Source organism: Mustela erminea, chromosome 8 (genome assembly GCF_009829155.1).
Source record: "Mustela erminea isolate mMusErm1 chromosome 8, mMusErm1.Pri, whole genome shotgun sequence".
NCBI classification, from domain to species: Eukaryota; Metazoa; Chordata; class Mammalia; order Carnivora; family Mustelidae; genus Mustela; species Mustela erminea.
The window spans coordinates 86,377,353-86,404,610 of record NC_045621.1 but is presented as its reverse complement, the minus strand read 5'-3'; the positions used below and the strand labels follow the sequence as shown (position 1 = coordinate 86,404,610).

Here is a 27,258-nt window from a genome sequence, read left to right as displayed (position 1 = left end):
TAAACACCCTATCTTCAAAGACAGTCACATTCCAAGGTACTGGGTGGTAGGACTTCAACATACGAAGTTTAGGAGAGACACAATTCAACTCATAATACTGTAGTAAACCTCAACAACCACCATTCTCTTGGCACTTTCCTGTTTCTTTTGCTTTCCAGATACTTATCCTAAAAAGTGAGCTTCTCTTTCTTACCTCAGGGACTTTGCAAAGATTGTTCCCTTCATTTGGAATGCCTCTCTCCCTGCCCCCAAGTTTGCTTAGCCCAAGGCTAGAGCTCGGCTTCAATGTCACTTCCTCACAGAAACATTTCCTGACTCTCAGATTAGATTAGGTCTCTGTGTTTTGTGTTCTTCGCATCCTTTTTGTCCCACTTCCTATAATTCTAATTAAATGATTAACTGTATAATTAGTGAATTTCCTTGATCCTACAATGCTATGAGTTGTTAGATGCACCATCAATTTCAAAACACTTGTAGGCAGAGGAAAGAAATACTACTCTATTAGTCAGCTATTGCCATAATAATGTTGCATTTATAAAAGCCACTCCAAAATTCAGGGACTGAAAAAAAAACAGCCTTTATTTTTCTCTCATGAGCCTGTGAGTTGCTGTTATTCTCTTGTTCAAGATTCAACTCCTGCTTTCCAGCTCTGGGTTCGAGGCTGACAGCTGGGTTCAGGTCTACTTCATGAATCTCCGTATTCTCCTAGGAATACAGGTTACCCAGGCCACGCTCTTCTCCTGGTGACTGAAGGTTCATGGGGAGGGCATACGTAATGCCTGTTAGAGCCTCAGCTTAGACTAGGTACACTGTCACTTCCAGCCAATTTCATTGTTCAAAGCAAGTGACAGCCAAACCTAAATTCAGCACATTGGGGAGAGTACATTGCCTCCACTAGTACAAGGCACTGCGGAGTCACTTGGAAAAGGGCATGGGTGTATAATGTATAATTCTGTGACAAGAAAGAATTGGGAGCAGTAATTCAATCTACCATAACTATAGTAAAGAGTATGTACATTTATATTTTGTAGACTTAAAATAGATTGTCCAAATAGTTTGTCTCTACAAAGATACAACAACCACTTTCTTCTAAATTACCAGCAAACCTTCACAGTCAGAGCCTAAAGTATCTTCTGAGTCACACGTGGGCACCCGTAATTTTGCACCTCATTCTAGTGACCAGTCCTTTATATAACCCAGATGTGGGGCCAGACCTCTTTACAGTTGTGTAAGTTTAAGGCATACAAAAGGTGACTAATGTCCCATTTGCACTTGTGATTTATTTACACTCAGACATTTCTCTCCCATAACTAACTCTCTTATTACTGGAATTAAAAACTTTTTTCAACAAAAATCAACAGAGTTTTTGACAGATACTTGACATCTGAATGAGAATCCTTCAAATGCATGAACCTTTCTAGCTTGCGAATTCTACAGTCCGTTTCCAATGTTAATTGTACTGTGGAGTATGTGACAGGCAATTCTTTTGAGTATATCTTGATAACAAAAGAAAACATACGTTTATCTCTTGGTGGATACCTGTTCATCTCAGAGGGTCTGCAAAGGACTGGAGTGTTTCCAGATGACATTTTAAGTGCAAGCACATCATTTCTCCAGTGACGAATGTGAGCTGCACTTAGGCCTTCTTAACAGCTCTATCTCCAGGTTTTTCTGCATATGCAATAACTTTCATTTCAAAGTTACCTTGGAGTGTAATCTTTTGAAAGAAATTTGAAAACACAATTAGAGGTCTAAATTTAAGTTAAAATTCCACCTTGTATGGTGGTAGTGGTGTAAATAACTCAAGCAACAAAGTATCTAACAAGACATACAATGTCTACTGCCTCACAATTTACGCCTCTTCTTAATAGCTGGTAAGTTGTTGTTGTTGTTTCTTAAGAAGGATTAGAAGACCCGTCCTATTTTACCACTGGTGTGGTCATCCGAAATTATGTCCTGTGTTTCCTTAAGCTCCCTACTACCAGTGGGGGGAGAGTAACCCATGCGGGATGAGTAAGCCTCCTTACCAGGGTCTGAGTTGGAGCTAAAAATGATAGATTCTCTCTTCTGAGGTTGTAAGGATCATATGAAGTATACAAGAGTCATCATTCCCACCACACTGAGATAGCCTTCCAGAGAAAAAAAACAAAACAAAACCAAAAAGCTACGATCCAGACAAGGACCTAGAGAAAGATTGAGAGAGAGAGAGAGAGATGGAGGGAGAGAGAGAGAGAGAGAACTGAGCCAGATCCCAGAGGACAGTGCTTGATCATGGAATTCTCTCCTTAAGGCCCAAGATCATCTTCTAGGACTTTTTGACACATAAGCCAAATTTTTTGCCCGATTAATGTGAGTTGATTTTCATCCCTTGCAATCAAATAGAGAAGCAGAGTCCTGGGCACTACAAAGTAATAACTACCTGAACAGCATTATGGTTAGAAATAAAACCACGATAACGCAGCAACCAAAAATAATTACTGAATAACCCAAGTTCTTTATTTGTTTTGTTTTTGTTTTTTTGAAGATGAAGGGAAAAGAGATCCTTAAAAATCCCCCTTTGCCCCTCCCCGCCTCGCTGTTCAGGCGTGGCAGCTGCTTCTGCTCCTTTACATCTGTCTTGGAATTCCAGTCTCTCGTCAAGATAACCTCCTCCCCCAGATTTAACCTTTAGAACTTTTGTTCTCTCTCCCTTTCCTCCCTATTCTTTTGCCTACAGCCCCAAGGAACTTGTCAGTCAAAGCCAGACTCTCAAGGCAGGATGCACCTCAGAACACAAGAAACTGTTAGCAGGATGACACGAGTGCCTCCTTTTCATCCCATTACCCCCTTCTTAAAAATGTTATAAAATGAAACAAATATACACCTCAGGTTTGAGGTTATACAAATGTTGTTTAACACCTTTTTTCTTGTTAACCCCATGCCTTCCACGTACATATTAACTACCTAAAAACAATTTTTTGAGTCAACAAAGAAGAAATTACTCCTCAAATGAATTACTGAGTGAACAAAAAGGAATGTATGAATAAGCATAAAAATAAGACATGAAACATTTTGGGGAATTTATTACTAAGAAATTCATGGTCAATAAATGCTTGATTAAAAAAATACATTTCTACAATCCAAGTCTTTCCTTAGCATACATTTTAAAAAAAAATTAACAAAAGGACTTTGAAGGCAAAAACAAGTTATCTATAAGCCAGAATAGAGTAGCACATTTTGTCTGCAGTTCTTGACAAAAAGTTATCAAAAATACTTAAAGATGCTTAAATCATGAATTAAAATTATTTGCTAATAGGGTTAGGTCCTAGCTGATAGAAGTCACTACCATTCACAATGCCAGTTTATGGATAAATGATGCAATGAGGCAAATGGGGAGTTCTAATGGGCTTCTGGGGAAAAGCTTTCCTTGACTACGGAAAGACGCTCAAGCAAGAGGAAGTCCCTTCTCCTGTTTGGAAAGAAGGATACGGTAAGAATGTGATGGTTGGATTGCTGTGGCCCTCTTGTGAACATGAGGGGAGCAGTCAAAGAGAAGGTAACACATCAGGATGGAAGGGTGGAGAGATGCAGTCACTCTACATCTACTTCTAGCTCTCTGAAATGATCATTTTTCCATACTGAGCCGTTCAGTTGAACCAGATCTTTCTGTTTTTTTGCAACTGACAGAATTCTAGTCAATAGAGAACCATATAAAAGGGAGGCTAGACATCAGAATTTGGGTTTGAGAGGAACCTCACGCGTTAGAGGTTAAGAAGCAGAACTAAACTGCTGTCTTTTGGTGGAAATGGTCTGGTTGATGTGCTCCAGGTTGGATGGACTGGAAATCCAATGTTGTGTTTTTGTTCCTCTGTTCAAGGCAAAATTCAATCCCTAGGCCTGACTGACTACTTTTAGCAAAAAGGAATTAATTTCTTAAATAGAACTTTAGATTCTAATAGAAGCTTAGGTAGGTGTTGAAAAGCTTAAAAATGTCAAGTGTGTACCACAGAAAAAAATCACCATTTTTTCCCTTCCAAGACCTCCTGTATTATGGGTTTTCTTGTTTCTTAGTATTCATTCTCAGATGGCTTCCATGTCTCCTAATCATCTCTTGTCCTTATTTCCTATTTCCATAAAATTCTATGCCTTCATTTTTAAATCACGCCTTCTGCAATGTCACCCTTGTCTGCCTTCCTTTGGCCTCATTCCCCAAATGTGGAACCTAATCAAGCCAGAGTCGTGTCTTCAAATTCCAGTGGACATTTGGGGTTACAGATGGAAATCACACTGGAGTGTAAGCTTAAAATGGAGTGTGATATCCTCCTTTAATACAAAAACAAATTTAATAATCAACTATATTCCACCATGGGGAATTTGTTGCTGGCTACGTTATCTTTAAGACAATAGCTTATGGGGGCGCCTGGGTGGCTCAGTGGGTTAAAGCCTCTGCCTTCGGCTCAGGTCATGATCTCAGGGTCCTGGGATCGAGCCCCACGTCAGGCTCTCTGCTCAACAGGGAGCCTGCTTCCCTTCCTTTCTCTCTGCCTGCCTCTCTGCCTATTTGTGATCTCTCTCTGTCAACTAAATAAATAAATAAAATCTTAAAAAAAAAAAAAAAAGACAATAGCTTATGTCCCTCCATCCTTTGACCATTTTTTCTGTCAGGAGTATTGTTTTGTTTTGTTTCTTAATTTTTCCAAATTCTTATTAATTTCTTAAACAAAATACTTCTCCATCATGTACTCAAAATCAAACTTGTGGCCTACTCATGCATATCCAAGAACTCATTAAGGAGCTCTATCAATGGATTATATACTTTGAATTTCTATCCTTTAAAGCACAAAGCACTGTAATAGCTTTGGAGTTAGCTTTTCCTTTAGATGATAAAAGTTTTAGGAAGTGCTTTCCTCAGTCATCTTTGTAAGCAGAAGGGGAGAAATTTAAGGGTGTATCCTTCCCCACTTCACAGAAAACCCTGTGGGGATTGTTTTTTCCCCTTCCTTTCTTCTTCTTCTTTCCCATCTTTCTTCTGCTTCTGCTTCTCCTCCTTTCCCTTTTTCTTTCTACCCAATACAAAGACTGCAATTGTAATTTATTGTCAAAATCACAATTCAAATGAAGAACCGAGTATGAAATCTAGTCTAAAGGATAGGAAGAACCTGCGTACCAGGTGATACGTCTCCCACTCCCAACTCTGCGACGTACTAGTGGTATGATTTTGAGTTGCTTCTTCTGAAGTTTGGGACTAAAGCTATGGTTTCCCCACATCACAAAGGCATTACAAAGACTTCATTAGAAAATGGATGAAAAAATGCGTCTTCAACTCTCAAGGACTAAAATGTGGGGGAAGGAATACCAGAGAGGTGATTCCATCAAGGGAGGGCCAAGAGAACAAGGAAGAACCCAGCTGTTAACTATCTGTGTTAAGAGCAGGAATTCAATCAAAGAGCAAGGCACTCAGGCGCCACCACACTGGGGCACCAACAGCAGAGTGGGGCCAAAACCAAGGTTGGAGTTTGAGCTGCAGAGCTACTAAGATTCCTTTTATTTTATTTTGTAAAGGCAGATTTGATCTCTGAGGTGGCTGCAGGTCCCAACTTAAAAGAAATCTTACCCTGCTCACTGGGCTTTAAGGCTGAAGGAGCAAAGAGTTAATTACCTTGTTTTATTCGTCTCTTCCAAATTTTTCACATGGGCTTTTTCCTTAATTAGCCATCATATGAAACTGAAGAATATTTATTATTTATTATGTGTATTAAATTTTATGTCTTTTCTTCTTAATTTTTAAAATGGGTGAATTTATTACTTTTTCATGTTTTTCTCTTAAACAAGTAAGGTTTGTTGTTGTTGCTGCTTTTATTGTTTGTTTAGTGGTAGTCCTCATCTGACTCTTCTCTGGGTCAGTAATTCTTCATAAAGAGCAAAATGAGAAAAAGCTTCTGGCATGTTTTATATTAATTGGAAGAAGCAAATAGTTTCCCATACGTTTTTCTTATTCTTAATTCTTTTCTTTTTATCTCTTACTCAATTTAAATACGATACCTAGAAATGCCCACTCACTATTGATTAAGTTATATAGCTTAAATTCAGGGCCCTATGGTAACTTATTAAAGTATATTTTATAAAGTGATTTTGGTTGTCAAGATAACATGACTATACAATGACTTATGCAGTTGTATGATCATTGCCGTGGTTCTAAGTCAGCTCCAAAGGGAACATGAAATGAGCACCTACATGCCAATTTCAATTTTGATTATATTACCTACCACAATTCATTAGACTCCTTGAGTTCCAAAGGGTTTATGCCCTTAAGGACTTGCTTAACTTGCTTAGAAATTCGCGGCTAGCCAAGGTATTCAGAAGGAAAGCATGCCTGAATAATTCCTCCATTTAAAACAGTCTTTGTTTTCACATGTCCAGTATGTAGCATATAGTGATGCTTATTCATATTCCCATTTATTTTATGGATCCATGGCTTACTTCTAGACTGTAAATGCCTTAAAATCAAAGAATGCCTCTATGGCTCTTTCTCTGTCTCCTGCAGTGCAAATGCGGATATCAAGCAGAAGCTTCACTTAAGAAGGTGGAATGGGGGCGCCTGGGTGGCTCAGTGGGTTAAGCCTCTGCCTTCAGCTCAGGTCATGATCCCAGGTTCCTGGGATCGAGCCCCACATCAGGCTCTCTGCTCAGTGGGGAGCCTGCTTCTCCCCTCTCACTCTGCCTGCCTCTCTGCCTACTTGTGATCTCTCTCTGTCAAATAAATAAATAAAATCTTAAAAAAAAAAGAACGTGGAATGGAAAAACTGATCCACAAGTCTCAATCAGATTTCACTTAAGGGTTTCCCTGAGCTGGTTAATATCTGAATGCAACAGTCTAGGTTCTACTTGGAAATGATGATGCTTCTTAATGATTATGGCTTATGGCGCTCAAGCAATGTTAAGTTTTGTCTGGTGAGCCTCTTCATCGCACTTCTAGCGTCTGCTCTCTTTCCTCCTTTCCCTAGCTTTCTCCAAGTCTCCTTCTCTTTATTTCTCACATGTCTCTCTCTCTCTCTCTCTCTTTTTTTTTTTTTTTTGTACTGTCTCTTCTACTCTGTACACTTAAGCAATTACTTAAGAAAAAGGAGTCTGATATTTTCTTAACTCAAAGGAAAACAAGCCTGGGTATATCTCTGTAACATAAGGACCCAGTGGATTCATTATTTGGGGGAGAAAAATCTGGCCAGAAAGATAATAGACAGAATTTAAAAATGTAACAATGAGACTGAAAAAAAAAATGTATCTACAGATCAGTTCGTTCACTCAGATAAGGTATTCTTAATGTTGTTAATGATATAGAAGTAGATATTCTTGGTTGATAGAATTTTAGAGGAAGCTGCTAAAACTAAAATGTTTGAGAAAACAGTTATCGTTAAATGAACACTTTATAGAGCACCCGTTGAACATTCAGCTGAGAAGGAAAACATCCAGAACATGCCCAGCTCTTTAGGAGTGTGTTTTCAGATTTCTGCATGTGTTTGTCTATAAAAGCATCTCGAGGGGCAGCTTTTTACTGATTCTACCTTGCCAGAAAAATCAATCTAGCAACCATCACTGGCTAATAAATGTTTTTATCACATTTTCCATCTTTATCAGGACATCTGAGTTTTTAGTTCCCCCTTCTTGAAGAAGAGAGCCCATGATAAAGCAGCCTCTGGCCTTCAAGACTACGCCCACCCTGAATTGAAGGCCTCAGCTGTGGAGTTTCTCTAATTTGTAAAGGAAGGGGAAAATGCCTCACTAAGAACTTGAGTTTGTAACTTTAAAAAACACCATCCAAACCTGCTTGTCTCTAGCAAGTAAATGTACTCCCTTTATTACATGGTATGCAATTAGATGCATTTGAAAGAAAAGGTAAGTTAAATCAGAAGTCTCAGGGACAAGAATGTACTATTTTAAAACGGGGAGTGTCACATGTTGTTTTTCTACCCAGAACCAAAGGGTATTTCACAGGTAATTTCTCAGGGTTGATGTTAGCTAATTATTAGCTACCATACCCTGCCTCCCATTCTAAGTGACTATCTCCTGGCAGAAAGACACAGCTAGGAGTGTTTTGTTTCGTTTGTCCTTGCAGTTTTTATCAGCATCAAGAAGGTGGACCGAGCCAAAGTTAGAAGAAGAATTCTGGAGCTAAGCAGAAAGCGACCTGTTTAACAGCCCCCATTAATTGGGGCTGTTACATGATTAATTTGAGAAAAACAGAAGAAACGGATTCCTTTACAACGCACAGTTGGATGCAACGCACTAAAAGTAATCCTGTAAATTACATTTTAAATCTTCAACATATTCCGAGCAGATAAAATAGTGGCATGATTGACCAAACTCCTTTTAAAAGTACACATATTACGATGCATCATAGTTATAAACAGATGGTATTTGGCCTCCTTCCTATTCTCAACATTTGGAATTTCTAAACTATGTGAATTAAACAATAATATTTTATAAACATACAAGGGATTTTGCTCACTGCTTTGTTAACATAGAAATTATACAATGCTGACATTTATTTAAATTTTAAAAAGTAAACAACAGTGTGCATTGAAATAAAGCAAACTAAAATCAACATAGAGAAGTATGTTCTGTGTGCATATTACCTACAGTGGCACTGGCCTTTTTAAGGAAAGACATAATAGGTTGAAGAACAAGTGGTAGCTTAGATGGGCCTAATCCTTTGTACTCCAAAGGCTCATTTAACACCTCTATGTAAACAACGGATATTTATACCATAATTGGCTATTTGACCATCCGTGTTCATTTACTATGTAACCTGCTATTATGGAGTTAAAAGAAGTTCTTCTCCATTGGCTCGTCAGCTTTCATAGTAGGGAAAGTGTCCTCGCAGTTTTAAAAACACTTGCACAAACAGGAATCATTCTGACACTTGTACTCATAATGAGAAACATTATCATCATATCAATAAGTATATATTTTTTCTTTGGGGGATATTGTTGCCAGAAAGAAAGGGAAATGTATCAGATCTTAATGTCATTTCCTGAGATACTTTTCTAAAATTATAGCTTTAACCCTTTCACTACATTTTGAAAGGGAGACCCATCTGCCGAGTAGATGTACAAAATAGAAGACACTTGGTTTTCAAACACTATTCTTGGATTTGCAAAATTATGCTGTGATGAATAAATAATGAATCAGATATTTCAATCAGTTTTATGAGTTTCCAAAGCCCTGATTATCATTGTTTACCGACAGTCTCTTCTTGATGCACTTCCCATGTGTTCTTGTTCAGCCTCTCAACAGTAGGGTTCTGTAGGCCCACCTCCCCGCCCTCAGTTTCCCCGGGTCCCGGGTGCTGCTCTTCTCACATTTTAAATGACCAACCAACCAACCAACCAACCCATATTTCCAAGTCTATGGTTCGAATAATATTTCAAACAGAGAGGGTGGGATTTTGAGAAGTAGATGCCAAGGAAGGTCATGAACACTCCGGATGAAGGTTTCTTATATTTGGTCACCGCGTACAGCATTTCAGCAGACAATCTCTATTGGTGGGAACGAGAGAGGAAATAAGCTACAAGCTGGATGGAAAGAAACGCAAACAGCTTTGGTGAAACCAAGAAAGAGGGGCATTTTTTCCTCTTACATATATAATTCTAAATGTTTACACTCAAATATCGAATGTTAAAAAATAATAGTGCGGGGAGGCTCTTCAAACATTTTAGAAGCCTCAAAATGATATTAAATGTTGGAAATTTCAAGTTTCTCAGGTACTTAATTTGACCAAAAGAGTGACAAATCAACACGGGGCTTCTAAATATTTTCCTGCCTAAATACCTCTTAACCCCCTCTTCTCCTCTCCTCCAAAATAACCATTGGTGGTTGAGAGGAGAAACGAAGTTTGTAACCCAAAGCACAGGTTAGCGTTGGGGGCTTGGGGTGGGATTTAAACAGATGCCAGGATAATGAGAGAGGAATAAGAGTATTTTTGAAGTTAATAGCCAGTCTCCGCGCCCATTCCTACGCCTCCTTTGTGTGTGTGTGTGTGTGGTTTGTTTGTTTTGTTATTTTTTTATTATTATTTTTTTTGCTTAAGGTAATCTTTTTTTTTTTTTTTTTTAAGGGGAGGGGGCACAGAAATCAGTACTTTTGTTTCTGCTCAGGGCATCCTCATCCTAACGTCTCACTGACAGACCTGCGGACTCAGGGAACCCAGTTCAGTAAAACACTTAGACGACTGGGAGAGTTGTGCCCCGCCCGGGCTGCGCCGCCTTCCCGGGGGCCCGCCAGGGAAGATTCCGGCCCTGCGCACGCGAGCCAGGGCAGCCGTGGGCCACGCGGCGCGTGTGCGTGGCAGCGCGTGAGTGTGGAGCGCGCGTGGCGGGGTGCGTGCCAGTGTGGGTGCGTGCCAGTGCGCGCGCCAGGCGGGGCGGCGAGCGAGCCCCGCGAGTGTGGGCGCGAGTGTGAGCGCGAGTGTGAGCGCGAGCGCGGCCGCCGCCCGGGGCTCGCTCGGCCCCGCAGCCTCGGACAAGCCCCTCGGCCGCGGGGCTCCTCCGACTCTCGGCTCCGCTCACTCCGCCGCAGAGCGGGCTCGGCTAGGACTCTGTGACCCCGCCGTCCCTCTCCCGCTCCCTTTTCTCCCGCCAGGAGAGGAGCAGGGCTCCCTCCGCCTGCTCCGGACGGCGCCGAGCGGGGCGTCAAGGGGGCCGTGGCGGACGGGACCTCGGGCTCGCCGGTCGCGAAGGCGCCACAGCGCGGGGGACAGGACGAGCGGCGGGGGCGGCGGCGCAGCGCCCGCCGAAGCTTCCAGGGGCCCCGCTGACGGTCCTTGCCAGCTCCGGGCAGCCCCGGCGCGGCTGCCCCGACGCCGGGCGCTTGCTCGCCGGGGGATCGCGACCGGGCGGGGCGGGGCGCCGGGGTGCGTGCTCTCCGGCAGGCGAGCGAAGGGCCCGGCTGCGGCCCCCGCGCCTCCCCACTACCGCCGCCTCCCCACTGCCCGCGGCCCAGCCGTGCCACCTCGAGCCCCCCGCCGGCGGCGCGGGGCCAGACCCGACCGAGAGCGGAAGACCCGAGAGGCAGGGACGGAAGGCGAGGAGAGGTAGCAAGCCCCAGACAAGGAATCCTTAATTACAGATTAAAGGCAAGCAAAACCGTACACCACATTTTCCATGTGTCAGCTGACGGCCGCGACAAAAGGAAACACACAGCGCTGAGGGGGGAAAATGGCCCCTTCTCAGACTTCTTCTTTTTTTTCCCTCCCCCTCTCTCTTTTATTATCTGTGCAAATGTAAAATGCATTAGGTAGTGACTCTGGGTAGGTGGTGCCTGGGGCCAAATCGCAGCTGCACGCTCCAGTAGGAGGACAGTTTGCTGATGCACCCAGCGGTCTGGGGAACCTCTCGCAAAAAAAGGGACTATAAATATTCTGCTCCAGCACATTGTGCTTCTTCAGAACTCCATTACTCATACTTTTTAAGTTTTAAAATTTGGTGCTTAGAGTGTTGCAATTCTTTATCTTCAGTGAAATCTCACCGTGCACGCGTGCGTGCACACAGACACACGCGCGGGGCACACACACACATTTTGTTTTTCAGTTTTGTAGATTCCTTCCTTTCTTTCTTTCTTTCTTTTTTCTGGCCTGTTATCACAGCATCAGAACTCCAGGGGAAAAGCCAAGCCGACTGAAAGCCAGGGAACATAGCAGCCAGCACCAGAGAGCACAAGTTCCCCACCATAGCTCTGCAGCTCAAGAGGAAAAAGGAAAAAGGTGTGTGCTTTGATGACTTTCCTCTTCACTGTGATCACAAAACACCCTGTCCCTGGGATTTAAGACAGTGTTTCACCTCCACAATATTCTGAATTGTTCAGAGATGGAGAAGTGTTCACAAACCTCTAGTTCGGCACCCTCATTTTTAACCCTAGAGTTAAATGACCTTTGAGGGTCACCCTGAGCCACTCTGCAATGTCCTCTCCTGTGTTTTCTCCTTCTTGTTGCTAGGTCAGCTTTAGAAATAGAAGACTTTGCCTCTTTGTAACTAATCCGTTCACCGATAGAATTGATGCAGCAGGTGGAAGGCAACAAGGCCACCTTGTTTAGTCATTTTACACATCTTCCTCTTTGTAGACGATATTTTCTCATTTTTCATTAGTATTTTGCACCGTCATTTTCTGCACAGCATTTTATAAAATTTTTTTCAAAGTGCCTTTTCATGTGGTTCCAGTGACTTGTCCACACCCTAAATAATGCTATCTGCATTTGCATTCAAGATTAATAGCTGCACATCAGTAATTCTTAAATACCTGCTGATCCATATTTTCAATTGAAATGAAATGTTATTGGCTAATGTTATTGGCTGGGCAGATGTGTTCTTGAACCCAGAACCTTTGTGGACTGGTTGCCAGCCACATGACAGCAGTGTTACACTCTGGCAGTATGACACGATTAAGTCTCTGTCTCGGTCTCTTCCATTGTAGAAGGCAGAAAGCCTTCCTTATTTCCCACCTTCCCCACAAGTGGTAGTAGATTAGCAGATTAATAAATGGATGTAAATCACACTAGGTTTCAGGCCCATCGCTTCTTCTGATACCTATTTAGGAAAACTTTAAAAATCTCCTGCAAGCTTCTTGTCCTCTGATTTGGCTGTGCCCTCCCCACTTTTTGACTTTCTCCTTCAGTAAAATAAGGAAGGTGAAAGAGCCTATTTGGAGTTTCTCTTTCCTTAGAGCTTCCCAGGATTGGAGAGAATCATTCTGTTTTAGGCCAGTTGTTGTTAGTTCATGTTTTTACCACCCACCGAAGAATAGCACAGGATTAAGCTTATATTAATAAATGATGTTCATGACTAGTTTTCTAAATGCCAGAGTTATGATTTATTTTTTTAAATGGGTGGAGAAAGGAGATTAGCAATAAACTAGTCCCTAAGTCACTCAAAATCCTTGGCGTGACGCATCTTTATGGATGTTTTTGTCTTTTAGGGTTTTGTTTTTTTTTTTTGGGGTATGTACTTCTCATTTTCCTTTAAGTTCTATCATAATGAACTAAGTATTTTGTTGATTATTTACCTCTGTCCATAGCTTCAAACCCTGTATTTATTTTAGTTAAATTTATAAAGAGGTATTTTATGTTCCCCCTTTCTACTTTCTGACTGTTTATAATTGTCCCTATTTATCCTTCCATCCCATTAGGAATTTCACAATAAAACCCTGCACCAAATAAATTAAAATCTGCAACTTCAGACACCCAAAGAAGAGGACATTAATCCACTTAGTAAAATACCCAGACCTCCCCCTCTCAATTTCAGCTCTTCTTCTTAATGTAACATTTAGTAATTGCAGCTGGCTCCTTATACTTTCCTCCCTCCCTTTCATTCTGAATCATATTGGCCTTGTTTAACCTTCATTTCCTTTCCTACCCCCCACATTTGTCCACGTAGTTTTCTTTGACCATGTTTGTCTTTCTTTTGCTGCCCGGATTGAAAGCAATAAACAGAGCTTTCTGGGAGCGTAATACGTTCTGTTAAAATCCCATTCTATCTCCCCATTCACTATTAATGCTTTGTACCATTTTTATGTATCCTTCAGTTGTGTAGTTACTGCTCTATATTTTTCTGATTGATCATTAAGTTATGCTGGCTTTTGAGAACTGCCTCCATAATCCTGAAGCAAAGCCTTTTTACTTGGCATGCTCTTTGCCTTTGGAATGCCTTTCCTGGCAAGGACAGGCATTTCGGTTTGACTATGATTCTTAAGTTACAATTCAAGGCTAATTTGTTCGGTTGGGCTTCTACTAGAAGCAGCTCTGGTTCTCACTGTTGAGTGCTCCAGGAGGTTGCTTAGTTGAAGGGTGGTTGTAAGTACAAGATGTAATATACTTATATTGTACTTGATTATCAGTTTTCAAAAACAGCTGCCTGCTTTGATATCTGTGTAAGGAAATATCAGAAGATAATATACCATTGGTATTTATTACTCTATAATTAAGGATGTGTCAGTGTTTCCTTTAAAAAAAAACCCTATTTTCAGAAATTCATATCTCAGGCATAAATTTCCCTATGAATTACAGTCTAATACCATATTAGAAGTATCTTCTTTTTAAGTTATCCCTCCCCTTCCTTTTCTTTCCGGGGAAGTTAGTTTCAGGATGTAATTTCTGGGTTATCTGTTTGAGACGAGAGGGAGCATTCCCTTTGCTGCACAGTTAAAGGTGCTTCAGTCACCCATGCCACCTGCTCCCTCTGTCCTAGGCCTTTGCCACCAGGTGAGATCATGGGGGCTGCCTCTGGATGAAAGGCCAGCCTTCTATCTATGTGGATAAGTAACTTCATCGTTTATATGATGTGAAAGGCAATAGAGAAGGCTCAGCTGTCCAGAAGTTTCGTGTGTGCTGCAGAGTTTGAAATTTTAGTACTAGGAATGAATTCTTGCACATTCCTCCTTTGTGGCCACTTAGAATTCAAATGCAACCACAAGTAACATGAAACAAATCTATACAAAGGTACTGGCAACTTATTAATCCATGTTCATTCTGCTAGTAAGAGAAGCGGGAGGAGGATTGAGGGGAAAAAGATGGAGAGAGAGATTTGCCCCTTACCCCTCCTTTAAGGGATGGTCTTGGCTAACTGGATTGACCACAGCCTTCTGCACGTGGTTGTTCTAGACCTGCCCCTACCACTTCAGGACCCTTAGCAACTCAGCTTTTCCTAAGGGCTTAAGTTTCCCCACAGGTTTCAAAACAAATGCTTACCAGGAGGGCCAGGACAGTTACCTTAAATATATAAATGCATCTGAGTGTAAAGATCACAGGGACAGACAGGCCTATGATGGATGTCGAGGATAAATGTCTCCCCAGAGGCACAGTAATAGTAATAATAAAGATGCTGAAAACATTGGCTTCACTATATGATCTCTCATGCCTCTTTTAAGACCAACCATGTGGGCCACAAAGCAGCCCCCTACTACCCTCTGCACCCTCTTGCCTAGGGGTCCAACTGTCATGCACACTGACCCTGGTGCTTCCTGAAAGACACATAGGTGACAATGACACCATCCCGTACGGGGGAAGGCTTATACAAAAAGTCTCTGTTTCTACAACATAGTCTGGCTCCTAAATATGCCATTATTTATGACCCCTTGGTTTTCTCATTTGTGAAATGATATTGGAAATATTAAAATTTCAAATATAAAGGACTTCACGTTCCTGGAGAAAGGTAGCACACAAGTATTCCCGGAAATCACTTCTGGCATACTATCTTAGGTCTGCTATTTAAATGTAGTAATTGTGGGGATAAAAATACATTATATGATTATAAAAAATAAAAATAAAAAAATAAATGCAGTAACTGATAGGAGAGTAACATAAGCATCTTAAATCATCTCCCACGAATCATCAGTTCCTTGTATCAATTTATGAGAATAATTATGAACCTGTCTTAGGGTTGAAACTCATAACCATAGAGCTGCAACAGGTAATGAGGTAATGGGAGGTAATGAGAATGGGAGGATCCCTGAAGAACTAACCCCAAATTCCATTGTAGGAAAATGGGCTGTAGGGTGAATGAGGATCCCAGTCCCCGAAGTTATATGTACCTCATATGCACTGAGGGAATTAATTCTAAAGGCATGAAGGAGAGCTCCTTCTCATGGATTGCGATAAAGGATTGACCCTGTCTTGAATTGACCCTGTCTTGAAGAGAAAAAGGCATAGGCACTACTGTGGGAAATGGCTAGTGTGGTTGGGAGCTCAGCTAACTCTGTGCTCTACCACACACCTCTGAATTTTCCAAGATGTGAAGACTGGCTCATGTAACATCTTTCTTTATCTTCTTCTCATTATCTTTCAAAAGGGGGTTTATAGAACTATGGTTTTCCATGTTGAGTTTGTAACATTACAGGAATTAGTGAGGAATGGTGGTCAGCAGCCCCAGGAGAAAGGGACCCATGGACCATCATGTCAGACTTCTTCAAAGTATGATTTGTTTCAGAATCAAGGTTAAGTCCCTGGCTCCTGGTAAGGGAAAGGAAAGTCTTCTCATGCAAAACTGGCAGGGCAGTTTCTTCCACTGTCTGAAGGGAAATGGTTTTCTGACTGGATCAATAGTTTAGAGTCAAAAAATGTTAAGGAAGGCATGGTAGCAAAACTAACCGAAGTATTCATAGCTCCCATCAGAATGCATATCCAGTGAGAACATTCAAGACACACAAAAAGTCATAAAAAGTACGAATAGCCTTTGGATACTATGACCCAACTTCAGAAATAAGCCACTAGCTACCGAGTCAACGTGCCTCTTCCTGTACATGTCTGTGCTTTGTACCGTCACTCCTCTGACTTAATAGTTATTACGTTTGGTGTAAATCCCTGTGGTTTTGTTGTTGTTATATTTTAATCAACAATATACACAGCTTTGAGTTGCACGTAGAATTGTTTGAATGTTTTTAAACTTTCCCAGTTACGTTTTAATGAACGGCTCTGAAGGGAGAGTATATTATGGAATCTTTATTTGTCCTGTAATCTCAGTTCCCATTTTAAAATGAAACATGTCAGTGGTTTATAATATACTCTCTTCATTGTTCAACATAAAATCTGATATTAAAGGCCACCCAATTTTCCACTGAAACAGAAAGGCACTTAGGGTGATACTTGTCAACAGCCAATAGAAAAATAAAACTCATGGAATATGTCAACATTAAAAGACAGCATGGGCTATCAGTTGAAAACTGATTCTATCATCCACAGAAAGTATCTTGAGACTTAACTGAAAATTTTATTGTGGCTTATAATATTTCTGGGTAGCAGATGCTTTCTCAAAAACAGATTTTACTTTTAAAAATATCAAATATAATTAACACCTTCAACATAAAATGAAATCTTTGCTTCCAGATGCATTTCAAGGTGTTGAAATGAATCTGTGTAGCCCTCTATGGCTGTGAGTTTTCATCGACTTACTGATTCTGCTGCCATCTTTATGTGGCATGTCTGAGCATCTGAGAGCCCGAGCAGGGCACTTAAACCTAGCCATATCTGAAGGATGCTTATTAAACCCCAGGCTTTTTTGAGGGAGGTCTTTTGACCTATCCCTGATCAACATGGTATAAATGCATAGCTTAAGAGCTAGGTGCTCTGCTATTTAGCACAGAAACACCGATTGGGTAAGTTCATGGCAGGCATCCTGGACACTGTACCAAGGTCTTGATAATGAGCAGACTTTGAAAGATATTTAAAACTTGAAATTGGCTTAGTGATTTATTTGAAAAGAATGAACAGAACTGAATGTTTCAAAAAAGAAAGAAATTTCCAACAACATACTCAAAATAAGAAATAATGGGAGCATTCGATCTCTTTACTCAAATTAAGGGAAATAGGAATTAAAAAATCAACTTGTATTCGCAATTATCCTGTAACCTCCCTGAAATATGGGTTAACTTAGCAATACTCCATCCCACCACATCATGGATTTGAGAAACACACAACACACGTGGACACACAGATGCACACACACTTCAAGTTTTCAAATGTTAAGAATTACACTTTTACAAAACTTTTTATTGTTTATATGCACTAATACCAAGTCTGACAGCATTGTTTTAAGAAATGATAACTTTAATGTAAATTTTTATTCTAGAAGGGATCCTGGGTTACAGCTAAAGACAAAAGCTGATTTGTATTTATGGGTACAGGGGGGCAAAACCCTCCAGACACGGGTAACTTTCAACTATGTGTACTATAAAAGGGGAACCCATTCTTTTCATGACAGTAAAACACAGTAAACTAAAACATTTTTTCTTGGCTGTGAGATTATACTTAATTATTTTGAGAAGACATCACTGTGACATGGCATCCTTCTGACTGAAGCAAATTTACTGGTCTAGTTCATCTCATTAGATGATAAACCCTGCCCAAAGGGTCTAAGAACCTCTTAGGCATATTTATACCTTAACTTTTACACTCAAAAGGAGCACACCTGATAGATTCTGAGTTCCCCAGTCTCAGACCAAAATAATCCCAGAACCCCCAAAAATAATTTTTTGGGATGAGGAGGTAATTTGTTCAGTGACTTCCCCACAATGGATAGGACCTGAAGCCAGTGCTGTGATGTCCCACCATGTGTTAAAGATCTCACACAGGTCAGGGAGAGGACTATCTGCAAAGACAGGGCTTGCTGTTTCTGCTTCTCACTCTTCCTGCTTTTCCGTTCCCAGGCCTGATGGATTCTGAATTCCTCCTGCCTTCTTTGATCTGCAAGACTGACGCTATCCTGAGGGCTCTATCTGGCTCCCGGACCTTGATCTCTTTCCTGCTGACTATTTTGCTACCTGTCAAATGGGCCCTACCAGACTTCTGAATCATCGCCTGCTCTGTCTCGGATGCCTGCTAGACCACTCAATCGTTCTAGAAGCCAGAAGGCCACACGTGGCGCTTGTCTACCCTCTGCTCCCTGGCTGTTCCTCACTCTGCAGTGTATAAAAGTTACTCTTTTCTAAAGCTAGGAAAGTTACAATTTACCTGTCAGTAAACAGAAGATGGTTTATCAACAGACTTTACCTTAATGACTACAAATGTTTACCTCCTGCTTTCCAGAATGCAAAGAAAATCTTGGAAATGTCATAATATCTTACAAACATTTGCAAAACAGATCCCTGTACATCCGGAAAAGAAACAATTGTATTCGTTGTCTCTGACACAAGGAAAGTGTTCAGCGAGAAACATACAGATAGATGTACACTCTTTACACATAAATGAGATATGCTAATTAAAAATTGCAGTAGGCACTTTATTAAAAATTTATTTTACAATCTAGCCGTTCAAAACATCTTTATATCAACAAATACAGCAGCTTGACTATTGGAATCATAAGTGATTTATCTTGAAAAGATTTTATTTGTAGCTGGATGCAAATATTTTTGAGGAATATTTCTACCAAAATGACTGTTTTCGTAGAAGTATTTTGATTTCTCTTTTTTTACCGCAGGGAAAAAAAAATTAAAACAAGTATCTCAGTGTTCATTTTATGGGCAAGATGGCCCCACTTAGTGTGTTTCCCATGTTTGTCTAAATTACAGCTGTTTATCTCGCAACTTTAAAATAAATTAAATGCAAATGTAACTCTGTGAATCATGGGACTACCTGCCAGACCCCTTATTAATACCTTCACTTAAAAACCCCTGTGCCAGAGAGTCATTAATTTGCTAAAATAACAGTGCTAAAGCAGCCGTTTGCCCACAGACAATTCTGAGATGGCTGCCCAATTAGTCTGGTAGCATCCTGATCCCCCGTTCAGACCCTGTGGCCCTTTGAGGACACAAGAAGGCTCCGATGATAACCTGGCAACCTAGGTAGAAACACAGCCAAGCGCGAGCTTTTGAAGCTGCAGTTTGGCTGCCATCGTGTCGGCAAAAAGAAAGAATTCAGGCACCATGTCATCCAGTACAAAGGATAAAAACGGATTCAACCGGAAATTCAATGTGGCACCACATATGGGATACATGAGTGCGGTTATACAACAGGCCACATATTTTTTTTTGAACAGTCTCCTCCATGTGATGCCGAGGACATGTGTAACCATCATAACGTCTCTAGGAATCTGTATTTAATTTGAGTTGGGGTGGTGGCAGGGATGGGAGATCTGAAGCCGCCACAGGTTTGTGGCAGATGGCTCTGTGTCAGCTATGACAAGCAGCCAGGCTCAGCTTCCTCTGCAGATTTTCTTTTCTCTCTGATCAGGTAAATATGGGCACACTCTGGAAAGTTCTACAGATTCTGCCTTAGGCTGCAAGTTTGTGACTTAGCCCCATCTGTCACAAATCTTCCCTAGGTTCTGTTGTAAGCAGAGACCTGAATTTACCATGTAGGGCTGCCCAAGAAAAAGGAGTCATTTCACCCTGTGAGGGGGAGGGAGAGAAGAGAAAGCAATGAAGAAGCATTAACAACCGAAAGACGAAAGTATGCTCAAAATTCATATTGCACATTTGCATAACTTACGTCAATTAGATATCAAAAAGCCACCAAGTAAATGGTTCTTGAGTTTCATCAACTCAGGAAATCCTGGTCTCTGATTGGTTTAAAGTGGAACTGTCTTTTCAACCGTAGGGGAAAGCTCCCGGTTTTTCGCAAATGGGCGCATGCCGCGGCACACGTATTTCCTGGTTTGTGTTATGGATGACGGGTATTCAAAGTTTATCATCCAACTTTTAACTTTTATAAACACAAGATAGACAACACTCCTAACCCATGCATTTGCTGATGTGAATTTCACTTTTAAGTGGTTAAGGCACAAGAGAAATGCCATTACTGTTATGTGACATGTATAAAGCCCTTTGAGTTTACAAACAGGTTTATATTTATTATTTCATTATAGCAGTACCTCAGGGGGAAAATGCTATTAAGAATTTAGGGAAAAAAAAAATTCCTCCAAGTTAACAGATGAATCATATAGAGAGATTCACCTAGAGCCAGGCTGCAAATGAGTAGCAGAGGAGGAGGAGACGCCAAAACCTCTAACTGATCTTGATCCCCCAAGTCTTTCCATTGTGCTACAGGTTTTTTGCTTTTATTTTGTTTAGACAAATCAAAGGACAAACAAGCCAAAGAAAATCAAGGGAGGGAGTGAAGACAGAGAGAGGGAGAAGACCAGGGAGGAGGGAGAAGAGATTGAGAAGTTGCCTGAAATTGTGCTGGTGCAGTTGAGAGATTTTTAGAAGTTCTAAAAATGTCACCAGCTTTTAAGTTTTCATTTTTAAGGAAAAAGAGTCATGATTTTGGAGGAGTGTTAATACAAGTGAGCAACACCTTGCTGACATCTGGAATACAAGCTCAAATTAAAAGGGGACTATAAAGTGACCAGTGTCTTGCAGGAAACTTAAAGTGGCGTGGCTGTGGTTCAGGGAGATAGAGCCTGATATAATTAAGACAGCCACAAATGGCTTTTCTGGGCACTGAATCTGAACTGTAAGCTTAATCATTGTTTGGAATCATTTTGAGGCAGAAATCTGAAAATTCTTCTCTCCTCCAATTAAGACGAGGTTATAGAAGTTTCTAGAATGTTGCAGAGCCTTGAAGAGGAGAACAGAATAAAAATCAGCAGCTATCAGCTGAAAAATCTCAAGAAACTACAGGTCACTCTCAGAAAGTCCAAGAGAGAATGCATCTCTTTTTGCACACAAAATATCGCACAATTTGTAAATAAAAGGAAATGAGAAATAAGATGGGAATGAAGATCTATCCCATTTCTCTGGGCGGTATTTACTTTACACAAGCGCCCTGTTCGTGCCCTGTGCTCTTTTCAATCTGGTAACAAGGTAAATGTCCATAATTTTTTCCTCTAAAGCATTTTAAAATATAATGATGAGAAATCTGTAAAAACACAAGGCATTGATCTCAAAAAAGTTGTTGGGAATTTTCAGTAAGTAAATTCACATAGTAAAAAATGAGGCAAAAATACAACTTCATGGTATTAGACTTATTTGGGTTGTAAAGGGAAAAGCATTGTGGGTGTAAGAAGTCAATACTTGGCTAATTATTTTACAGTTACTTCTAGAACCGTGTGTTTAAGTTATGTTTGGGAGTCACAGAAAGCTCTCTATCGTGGATGAAATGAAACCTATTTTTAATCTGTGTGACAAGTATGTGGCCAATGTGTCTGACCTATTCGGAAAAGGAAGTGTCCTGAAAGTACGAGAAGGCTGCAATGACTCAACTTAGATGTAAACTTTTAAAAGAAATGTTTAGTTTTTTTTTTTTAAATTAAGAAAAATGGTTTTAGATTCTTAAAATAATTAAGAAACATTCAATTTCTGCATGCATTGGATTTCTCTTAAGAAAGATCTTAAGAAAAGTTTGTGTATGTCTGTGTGTTTGTGTGAGAGAGAGATTGAGAGAGAGAGGGAAAGAGTGAGGAAGAACATACTTGCATGCATGTGAGGAATTTAAACATTTCAAATCTGAAACCATTTCAGGTGAGAAGTCACCGGCAACAGTGTTCTGTAGTAGAAAAAGTCACTTTAAGAAAAAAAAAAAAGTATCCAATTCTGTTTCTGCTTTTCAGTTACTAGCATTCTGTTTCAAATCCTGCTTCAAGTTATAGCCCCCAAACTCTCACTCATATTGAAAGTATAATGTCTCATGTGAGAAGAAAGCCAAGTGTTAGTAGCCTTATTCTAGTCATTAAATTTCTAAGTGTGAATCCATATGAAAAATCCTATCCTAAAGTGAACCCTATGTGAAAAGCAGTTGAGATGATTTTAAAATGTAAACTTTTGACAAAAAAAGAGAGTAAGGTGTAAAAATGTAAAAGGAGCAAATTAAAGAATTCAGTGACATTCTATCCTTTTAGATCTTAGAAGCATATGTTTTATAAAAGCAAAACAGCACTGTCCAATGGAATAAGTCTAAAAAAAACCCCAACATTCTCTTTAACTGTACACACAAAGACTCTTCCATTGCATAAGAAAAGTAAGGAAAATACTGCCTTGGGGGGAATAATTTTCTTGTATTTAATGAAAGCAAATGGTTACCTGAAAATGTGTATATTTAGAAAACATAAGGCTGGAAATACCATAGCTTATTATATTCTTAATGATAAAGTTTTAGACAGCATTCTTTTTCTGTTTTGGTGCTAAGTCCCATTACAGTAACCAAACTAAATCTGTGGCCCTTCTTTGTGGTTTTTATCAGTTTCTCCTGACAAATGCATCCCAAAGCTTGATTACTTATAATTCTTAGACTAATTTATTAATTTTAAGACTAATCTTTAGATAAAATATCAGGATTTACACATGAGGACACATCTGAAAGTGTGTAACAGATTTATAAGAAAAAAATCCACAGTAGAAAAGACATAAAAAAAGAATCATACATATGAATTCTTATACATGCTGACGTATAAAGTTCTAATTTCTAAAACTCTGACATGGAGCACTTTAGGATGTACAGACCAAAAACATATGTAAAAAGCAGTAATAGGAAATAACATTTAAGGCATAGGTGATCTTTAAGCTGGACGAGGAACAATCTGGAATGAGTGACAGCATTACCACTAAGCTGACATTGTTTCAGTGTTTTTCCAGTATTTGTTTGTAAAATAAATACTTATGGCCATGTTACGGAGTAGCTGTATTAAAATATTTCAACCACATGTCTGTTTTCTTTTGTCACTCAAGGCAACTTGTTGCAGTAACTTCTGAAATGGTTAAAAATTTGTCCACAAAGTCTAACAGAGATAATGAGGCCTAACCTGAAGCAAAGTTAAAAACTGAAGCAAAGTTAAATACGTTTTGATGGTGGAAATATCATTCTAAGTACTTCAAGGAAAAAACATTTTCTTTCTTTCTTTTCTTTCTTTCTTTTTCTTTTTTCTTTTTTTTTTGTATCTCTAGGAGATGACGGATGGTAATTAAACCGATGCGGGTGACCATTCCCCAAGATGTGGAGGTCAAGTCACTATGCAGTAGGTTGTGAACTGACATTGCATTGTCGCTTCTATCTCAATAAAACTGGAAAAAAAAAAAAAGCAACCCAAAAAACAAAAAACAAGCTAAACTACACCCAAAATTCCCCAGGAGGGAAGAACAAAATTAGCGAGTTGATGGTGAGCTCACTGAAAAGATCTTTGTGTCATAGATAGAAAAGGAATCCATTTGCATAAATACTTTTGATTCTGTTTCTTCGATTTTCACAGTCTGCCCTTTCCGATGGCCAGTGACGTGGAAAACGACTGGAGGAACATTTTATACAAAGCAGACCACAACTGAACTTCCAAAATCAGGAGCTGTGGATGGAAACCTTGGGAGGCTGTTTTGTCTGGGAAGCTTCCCCTATATTCGGTACAATCGTATTGACTCAAGGAGCAATACTGGAGCCTGGAACTGTTCAGTCAGCATTTTAAACTATTATGAGCTACCTTCTGAACCATTGCCAAGTTAATAGACAATGAAAGATAATGAGCTTGAAATTGGGTGTTAAATTGCATTTTTGGTTCTCTCCCTTTTTCTTGAAGTTTAACCGTTTCCTGCAGAAACAAAGTCCTGTTTTGATGTATCACTATGTAAATATGTATTTTAGGCCATGAAAAGGAAAAGGAGAGGAAAAAAGGGGGAAGCACACTGTATTTCATGGAGGAAGGTTATACATAACATGGGAAAATTAAAATACACTGGATTATAAAACTGCTAGATTGTAAACTATACTGAATTTATGTAAAATGAAGATGCTACATTCAAAGAATATAAAAAGGTATATTACTCATGGCCTAGAGCCACCTTCCAAAGTCGTAAAGCAGATTTATCCCAGTTCAATTACTTAGACTTCAAGCAGGGCCTCTTTGTGTTGTGATTTCAACAATGTAAAATTCTTGATTCAAACAAGAGAAAAGAGATCATGAATGAGGGGACTTCATGATGATGCTGTTTCAACCATTTCTCCCTTTGCCATTCAAGGGAGGAGACTGGCAGTCTCATTCTGAACAAACCAAGGATTTTTAGGTCATTTGATTAAACTGGACAAGGGAAACATTTGGTTCTTGAAAATCATCTTCAAAGTAGTCAAAAAATGAACACCAAACTTCACAAATGTCATTCACCTGAATTTTTGAGGCCTGAAGATTTCATTATGATGGAAAGAAAGGCTTATCCTCATTAGTATAATTGTGGAATCTTTCCTTTACTTCCTTTTAAACTAATGAGTTACATTAATCCAGGTTCATTTTTATAAGCCTCTTGGGGCTAAATGTAAAGGACAGTCATCTTAGAAAACAATAAATTAAAAAAAAAAAAGCATGTACTGTGCATTAAGTGCACGTATTTCATAAGACCTAGGTTAATACAACTGGCATCCAGTTTAATTAATCCTTGTTAGTGTAACAACTAATATCCCTCCCTAGCATGTTTCCTTTAAACATTAGTATGTTAATTAAATGTTTTTTTTTAAAGATTTTTCTTTGTACTTCAATATGGCATTTATACCACGTAAATCTCTCCTCAATATCTACCTTATAAAGATGTTTTCTTACAATATCTGGTCTCTTGCAGAAATTCTGGAGCCTTTTTGAAAGCTGTTCAGGTGTAGAATACAGATATTCAGCTGCAGGAAAAACAGATACATTTTTAATGAAACAAAAACCTCAAAGCACACACTCGATATTAGTCACTTTACTAATTAAAAATGCATATTGCTCTGTGCTGCCTCGTGTTTTACATTATTTAAGCATGATTTTATAAGGTTACCTCAGCTCACAAGGATGTTTAATGCTAAATAAGACTGTGTAGTTGTGCTGTTTAGACATCTCCTTTGGGTGATTAAAATACATTATTCTAATGTAACACAATGCATATGTGATGTATTTAGTGATGAGAATTTTTTTCAAAGAACTGGTACTATAGCCGTATGTACCCTGTAACAACAGTTGCATATTATTAACTAGTCAATTGTTTAAATAATTTGGTGTGACTTCCAGTCCTTGATTTTTCTCTGTGTATATCATTAAAAAAAATCTGTAAGCAATTGCAGCAACACTGACCTGCTTATAAAAATCCATCATTATGGGATGTGTATGCTAACAATGAAGAATGCTATTTGAAAACTTGCTTTTTTGTTATCTTAAAAGAACAGATGGTAAATATAAGCTTACTCTAATGTATTAAAACACATAAAATTTTCCTTAACACTAACATGTTGACTTGCCAAATAAACAATTGCTCCTGCCTAAGTTTATTTTCAAACTTTCTAATTTAGCATGAATCATGTATTAAATCTCCACAAAGATGAAAGTACAGTAAAGCAGCTACCTGGAAATATTTCGGGATAAACCAAATCTTTGGGACAGAGTGGGTAACAGCCACAATACACAGCTTCCAACCTAAAGGAATTTTAGAACGGGGATAAAAAAAAATATTAAAAAGACATTACTATCATAGCCACAAAGTGGTTTTGTTTGCCTAAGTTAACAGTGTGAGCCCTGAGTTAGCTGGGACGAGAAACATGGTCGGCAGTACAAGCCTTAAAGCCAAAGTTGCTCTTTTAAAAGATTTTATTGATCATATATGAATTTCATTGAACAGAACCAACAGCATATGTTTTGTTCACTGAATTAATCAAAGCGCAACTCTGCATTTTTTTTGTTGTTTTTAAAATACTGTTTAACACATTTTATAATCAGCAGATAAACACATGTAACAACATGGTAAAGTATGGACAGCTTTTCTTAATAATGTTGCAAAGCTCCAGAATGTTCATTTTTCAAAAATGTTTAAATAAAATAGCAAATACTTAACTTTAACATTGTAGTCGCAGAAATGATCGAGGCACTTTTAAAAGCATCAGAAAAAAAAAATTTACAATCTGTTGTGATGGGGCATTTTCATTTTAAGCTCATGCTTCAAAATAATTTGTTATTTTGCAGAATGCAAAACTATCCCCCCTCTTACTGAAAAATTCTCATGAAGATTACCTTAATGAACACTTCGCTTTCTTGGCCAAAAATTCGGCTAATTTCCCAGTTTATCAGAAAAGAATACTTTTATTAGTAAACAAGAAATAAACAAGAAAGTTTCACTTTCTGAGAGGATTTCCTCAAGGGATACCTATAAGAAGTTTTTTTTTTTTTTTTGCTTTTTTTTTTTTCTTGTCCTAGTAGTAAGAGTTAAGGAGAGGGAAGGTATTGCATCTCGAGGGTTGTTAGCCCTGCATAATGGCTATTGATCTGACATATAATAAACCTTAAAGAGACCACTGTAATTTCTGTTGGCTAGAAATTACAGTGAAATTCAAAGCACTCTTTAAAATATGTTTATTTTATAAGAAACTTTGAATTGCATCCAAAATGTTGACCAAAGGCAGAATTTTATTTTGAACTACAGATTTTTTTAAACCCAACAATAATCTGAAGTTCTGTCAATGTTTACCTTGTTTGTTTATAGTGACAAAGCACATGCAATTTAAGCTGTTTTTAAGTGGGTGATGTTTTCCCTATTTTATTATGTTGACTGAAATTAGTTTAAATGAAAAGTATTTACTTCAAGCTGCAAAGTTTGGAAAAATACTGAGTTCAAAGTTTTGCTTGAGAACTGATAGAAGTTACAAGATAACACAGTGAAGTGGCACCAGATCTAGTTACCAATTATTAATCTCAAAACCCAAACTAATATCTAATATATTTTTTTCTCTATATACATAGAGTCTTGCATAGACATTCTTATCTCAAGCACAGCTATAAACTGCGCTGTGCCTGCATTATAAAACATTCACTGAAGTTTTAAGCACATAAACCAGTGATGTTCTTTAGGAACCAAGAAAAAATACGC

The 27,258-nt window shown here is 39.2% G+C and overlaps 2 protein-coding genes across 18 annotated transcripts in view; one reads left to right on the top strand and one right to left on the bottom strand.

Moving 5' to 3' along the window:
* GTDC1 (glycosyltransferase like domain containing 1) overlaps window positions 1-27,258 on the bottom strand; it is a 443,212-nt gene that overhangs the window by 31,863 nt on the left and 384,091 nt on the right. For 11 of the 17 annotated variants that reach the window (XM_032356209.1, XM_032356202.1, XM_032356203.1 and 8 more), the window contains 2 exons: window positions 25,744-25,814; window positions 24,948-25,039 (listed from right to left, as the gene is read on the bottom strand). In XM_032356209.1, coding sequence (XP_032212100.1) covers window positions 24,948-25,039; window positions 25,744-25,814 — 163 coding nt within the window. Of the gene's footprint in view, window positions 1-18,711; window positions 19,846-24,173; window positions 24,311-24,947; window positions 25,040-25,743; window positions 25,815-27,258 lie in introns of those variants that run through there. The other 6 variants (XM_032356214.1, XM_032356218.1, XM_032356211.1 and 3 more) reach the window with 5 other exon arrangements.
* Window positions 3,382-18,247, top strand: LOC116596857 (serine/arginine repetitive matrix protein 3-like). The gene is made up of 6 exons (XM_032354040.1): window positions 3,382-3,469; window positions 8,093-8,127; window positions 10,164-10,330; window positions 10,367-11,068; window positions 11,621-11,737; window positions 18,166-18,247. Exons 1-6 carry the CDS (start codon window positions 3,382-3,384, stop codon window positions 18,179-18,181), a joined length of 1,125 nt encoding a protein of 374 aa, XP_032209931.1. The 3' UTR covers window positions 18,182-18,247.

Coding starts and splice junctions, on each gene's coding strand:
- LOC116596857 (XM_032354040.1), top strand. CDS start 3,382: ATGGGCTTCTGGGGAAAAGCTTTCCTTGACTACGGAAAGACGCTCAAG. Junction 3,470..8,092: donor TGTTTGGAAAGAAGGATACG/GTAAGAATGTGA, acceptor TTGTCCTTGCAG/TTTTTATCAGCATCAAGAAG. Junction 8,128..10,163: donor AGAAGGTGGACCGAGCCAAA/GTTAGAAGAAGA, acceptor TCTCACTGACAG/ACCTGCGGACTCAGGGAACC.